The 5,415-nt window shown below is 42.8% G+C and overlaps 1 protein-coding gene across 1 annotated transcript; it reads right to left on the bottom strand.

Annotated features, from left to right (window-relative positions):
* Positions 1-4,070: 4,070 nt before the first annotated feature.
* LOC137954945 (triacylglycerol lipase SDP1-like) lies at positions 4,071-4,868 on the bottom strand. Its single transcript, XM_068801838.1, has 2 exons — positions 4,321-4,868; positions 4,071-4,278 (listed from the first exon to the last, which is right to left on the bottom strand). Exons 1-2 carry the CDS (start codon positions 4,866-4,868, stop codon positions 4,071-4,073), a joined length of 756 nt encoding a protein of 251 aa, XP_068657939.1.
* Between the last annotated feature and the right edge of the window lie 547 nt (positions 4,869-5,415).

The raw sequence follows: 5,415 nt of genomic DNA, 5'->3' as shown, positions 1-5,415 counted from the left end.
TTTTCCGATGATTGCAAAACCTAAGATATAAAAAACTAAAAGATTTTACAATCCTTAAAAATCACAGACACTTTTTGGAAATATCTCTTTCAGCATTTGTGCATTTCCATTTTGGATGTTCAATTTTTTTTTCAAATCCAAACTTGTGTTTTCACTCTCCCATTTTTCTCGTAAACAAAAAGATAAGGCAAATAGATCACAACAGAATGAAAATTTTAGAGTTTTGTGTATGCAAAAAATATAAAAGTGTAATAAATGTAAGTGAAGAAAATTATTTCGCCCTAAAAATGAACGCCAATTTTTTGTTATCCATGTTTGGTAAATTCCACTGGTACAACCCCTAATAGCTTGGTTGAATTTTATAAGAAAGAGATTTCTAATTGATCCTAACTGTTGAATTTATGGAAAAGTGAAATACTTCATTGACAACAATAACTTGTTGTAATCATAGTACATGAACCTCTATCTATAATAGAGGAAGGTAGTAGAATCCAATTACAATAAAACTACCCTTGTCCCAATTACACCCAAACTCTAATGCTTAAAGATAAGTCCTAACATAATTAAATAACTCAACAATATAGGTAAAAGACAGACATAACTCAAACTAATACTCTTCTTGGTTGTGACCCTAAGATAAAGATACTTTGGTGAGTCCTTCTTGATCTTCCAACCTATGTGATAAGGATGCCAGCTCTTGGTAATCATTGTGGGTCCCACTTATTATGGGCTTGGGCCCATCTTGTGGGCCTTCCTTGATCATCTGGCCCATCTTATAATAATCTTACTTATGTGGGCCTTCTTTGGTCGTTTGGGCTTGATCTTATCTTCCAACAGTCCCCCTCAAGTTGGGGGTGAGAGAACAACATGAACTCCTAGCTTGCTGCAAATGATGTATAGAATATTTTTGTATAAAATAGCACATCTTCCAATATGCCTTAATCTTCCAACATTCCCCCTCACGCTGTTGCGTCCTTCCATGAGGCCTTGCAGCATTATAAGTGAGAGTAAAAATCACTCCTAGCCGGTAAACCTTTGCTTCATACTCCAGTCTTAATGCCGGATGTAGGGCACACTCCACTGCTATCGGTAGCTCCCTTTAAGCTTGAAAAATTAAGGTCATAGAGACATAAAATGCGTTTACGTGGCAGAGGCTTACCACAAATGATGGTGAAGTGGGTTCCCCGCGGAACTGTCGAGACCTGGAATGGGAGGGGCAGGTGGTGGGCGGAAGTTAGATCCCCCCGGACTTGCTTCCGATGGCGTCGACGGAGTCGCCTTCATGTATGGTGGTGAAGAGCAGCCGTTTTGGGCATCGCCCCCTAGGGATTTTCCGAGACAGAGGGCTCTAAAAAACACACCCCTGTAGGAAGAATCGCCAGAAAACACACGGTTGGTCGTGGGGAGGGGTTTTGGAAGGTGGAACCCCCACCCTTCATTACCGAAGGGGAGGAGGCATAATACCCTTCCGAGATCCCAAAAACTGATGTCCCGCCAGGAGATTGTGGAAATGTGGAGGCCAAAATCGGCTGTGATTTCAGAGGTGCGATTTCGGAAATGTTGAGGTCAAAATCGACGCCCCTTTTTTTAAAAAAAAGCGCCCACCTCTTCTACTGGGACTTCTGCCGGTAACGATGATGAAATTTTTGATTTTTCCAGCCCTTGGCCAGTTGCCCCATCCGAGATAGCTTCTGCTACCTTTTATGCGCATATGTGGTCGGAGATTTGAGGTCGTGTGACCTATTTTGTTGCAACAACGAGTTCCTCCCTTGCATAACGTTCAATGGAAGCATCTAATCGTGCTCCTATTTCTTCCAATTCCTTACCTATAGCAATCCATCTTTCTTGGGATATAGAATAACCCATTGTGTTCAAGCTCTCATACCAGTTGTTACGGTCCCGGATATGACACAAGGATTCATTGGGAGGATCTGGGATCTGCCACGAGTTACGGGTCTTCCATGCATTACTGAAGAGATAGTAGGAAGACATGGGAAAGATGAAGATCAATGGAGGATGAGAAAATACGTAGGTTTTTGAGGAAAACCCTAACCTCGAGATCAAGAAGGTGATCTCAAGCCTATTTACACTAGATTTAACCTAATTCTACACTAGATTTAACCTAATTCTCAAAGCTTCCCCTTCTTACTCTTACCCCTTAAATAGGGTTCACCCTGTTAGGGTTTAATAAAATATTACAAAAATAACCCTATGAATAACATATTCCAAAAATATCCCTATGAATATATAATTCCAAAAATACCCCTGTGACCTAAAACTGAAATAAAATAAAATAAAATAAAATAAATAAAATAACTAAAATAACTAAAATAATAATGTTATTGCGTGCATAACATTACACCCCCTGGAAGAACAAGCTTGTCCTCAAGCTCGAAAGTAGCGTCTGTATGCTGACGTCTCCACATGTGCCCAAGTAGCATCCGCGATCGCTATGTTCGCCTGCTGGACGCCCTAAGTTTTTTTTTTTTTTTTTTTTTGTATGCAACTGTTGCCACACCTAAGAGAACCAAAATTGCCTCAAGCATTTCAGATTCCTTTGCCAGTACGTTCTCTCTCTCTGCACCAACTATCATCTAGGCTGTTGCAACGATGGAGCTCCAGATGTGGTACTCGGATGAATCTAGGTGTTTGTATGCAATTGCTTGAGTTCTCAAGTGATATTCTGCAGAATTTGATAGGTGGAGCACTGTTTGTGTCAAATATAACTTGCCATTTCCCGCAAGCTTATCAAGGAGAATGTGGTCAGCACCTTTGCATAGGAGAAAGATCTGTATCAGCATCAACGTGTCCAAGTTAATCTCCTGCAGCTGTGTTGTTTCAACCCACTCATATTGTTGTGGAAAAGCATTGGCTCGATCAGCCATTGTAACCTTTATAGTGTGCACTACTCGGACATAATCCTTCAAAGATTCTTCAAAATTCATTAGCAGATTATGATATACATCTAGGAGTTTCAATGATAACACGCCTGATTTTGACCCAGGCTCAGAAAATGCTTTCCCAAGAGAATCTCCTTCACAAGCACCCAAGAGCATGACTATCTTCCCAAAGTCCAATAGAGATTGTCCCATCTTTGTGTGTCTCTTTACCAGTCGAAAGGCTTGTTGTTGGGCCTCAGGGAAATGATCCTCAAGCTCAAATATATAGTGTGTCAGTTTGTCATATTGAGGAATGGACTCTTCCATAGGGGTTCCTTGTCCAAGAACTACAACACTAACCTTAGAGTGAACATCCTCGAAAACCTGCCTTAAAGCAGAGGGCTTTTGCTAAAAAATACCCAACACTACAGATCTAGCTCTCGCCAAGCCTTCACAGAGCCCATTGCGAAGACCATTAGCATCATGTGGGCTGGTTCCAACCAAAGTCATACGTGAATGCCTCATTGGTGTCAGTGGTAGTGCCACGTGCTCCATCCAAATGCCATACAAAGCGAGAGAGACATCAACCTATTTTCCAGTTGGTAGAAGCAAGAAAAACTCATCTATAACTTGTTCAATGAAATCGTCCTTCTACAGAAAGTTGACAAATAAACAGCCCAGTGACCAAACAGTTGAGCCAAAACCAATGGAATGGCCAGAATGGTGGACTACTTGTGCATCTGGACTACCAAAAATAACCACACCAAAGATGTATTGGGTATGACGAAGCTCTGAATCTCCAAGAAGTAAAACTGTAGTACCACCCGCTTTCACGACACATAAGGCTTGCATGACAATGGAGAATGGATAAACAGTTGGAGGAATACCTGGAGGGAGCAATGGAGCAAGAACCGGTGGAGTAAGTGCGTGGCATGTTTCGAAAACTAATACATCACGAACAACATTATGGGATCTGAATAGTGGTTGGCCGTTAGAGAGATCCTTCATTTCCCTCAGAAACTGAGTAACCTGCCCGGGCAAACTAGCCCTTCCGTACCATTTCATGATCAAAATAAGTATAGACTCTTTGAATGGGATCTCTTCCTTTTTCATTTGACCCAGCCGTGCAGGTATTGCTGTGAACTCTGCAATTGCCAGAGGAAGGTATAATTCCCATTTGCAAGCCCGAGGTCATAGTACAACAGTCACATTTCCCTCCCACTCTGGAGCAAACCGCTGGGCAATGCCCCCCAGTGGAAACCCAAGTGCTAGAACTTGATTGCATCTATGCTTTACTTCCATTTCCAAAAGATGAGCAAGCTTTGCAACAAAAAAGCCTCCATAAGCGCTAATAAGATCCTTCAACCTCAATAGACGTGCAATGTAAGGGTTCGCTTGGCTACCAATAAAATGGTGTACATGAAACAACTCCTGCAACTACATCATAGGCAGGTCAATCTCCAGACTCCCATCCCTCCACCGCTGCACGGAAGTGTCGAACCCCTCATCAGGACCCACAAGAAAGGGAGGATGAGATGGAACAAGTTCTCCGCTGCTATCCTTAGCCATTAGCGCCTGAGTCTCAAAGAGACCAGGAAAAGCACATGAGGCTATTACAGCACTCCATATAACAATGTGAGGTGATGTTAAGTAATTCAGACATCTCGGGGGCTCATGTTTTCTTGAAGAACAAACAATGAACCCCAAAATCCATCCCGTCATATCATAAGCCTCTGGAAAAGGTAAGTTACTGGTGAGATGCCTCAAAAACCTCTGGAGGTGCCTGATATCATGAGCTGCCCCATACGTCAAAATTCTCTTAACAACTGGAAAAATTCCACCAAGCTGATCAAATAATTGCAAATAATGGCAATTATCTTCAAAGAAGGTCACAAGTGCATGCCATGACCTAGGTGCAACAATTGCACACATGATATATCCCACACTAGACCTTGCAATTATCCTGTGTAAGAGCTTGTTCTCCACCATTTTTTTTACAACACCAATATGAAAATCACCCAATGACACACCAATTGCAGGCCCCTACTCCAGTGAAAAAGAATTGTTGACGGAAGGTATAAGTAAGGCTCTTTGCTGCTTGCAGTGGAAGATGGCCATGATTCCCAAAAAATTAATGTCTCGCATTGGCTTTGCCAACCAGCCAACAACATGACATTGGGGCATTATGTCGAACAGCTCCCCAACATTTGGATCCCCCTTTAAGATTGGAAAATTAATGTCATAGAGACAGAAAATGCGTTGGCGTGCCAGATGCTTACCCCAAATGACGGTGAAGTGGGTTCCCCGCAGAACTGCCGAGACCTGGAATGGGAGGGGCAGGTGGTGGGCGGAAGTTAGATACCGCCGGACATGCTTCTAATGGCGCCGATGGAGTCGCCTTCGTGTATGGTGGTGAAGAGCAGCCATTTTGGCCGTCGTCACCAAGGGATTTTCCAAGATAGAGGGCTGTCGAAAACACACCCATGTCGGAAGAATCGCCAGAAGACACTTGCTGGCCTTGGGGAGGGGTTTTGGG

Source organism: Aristolochia californica, unplaced genomic scaffold (genome assembly GCF_029961685.1).
Source record: "Aristolochia californica isolate CCGP_79_NKW_82.1479 unplaced genomic scaffold, dmAriCali1.0.hap1 SCAF_2, whole genome shotgun sequence".
Classification (NCBI taxonomy): domain Eukaryota; kingdom Viridiplantae; phylum Streptophyta; class Magnoliopsida; order Piperales; family Aristolochiaceae; genus Aristolochia; species Aristolochia californica.
This window is presented reverse-complemented; position numbering and strand designations above follow the sequence as displayed.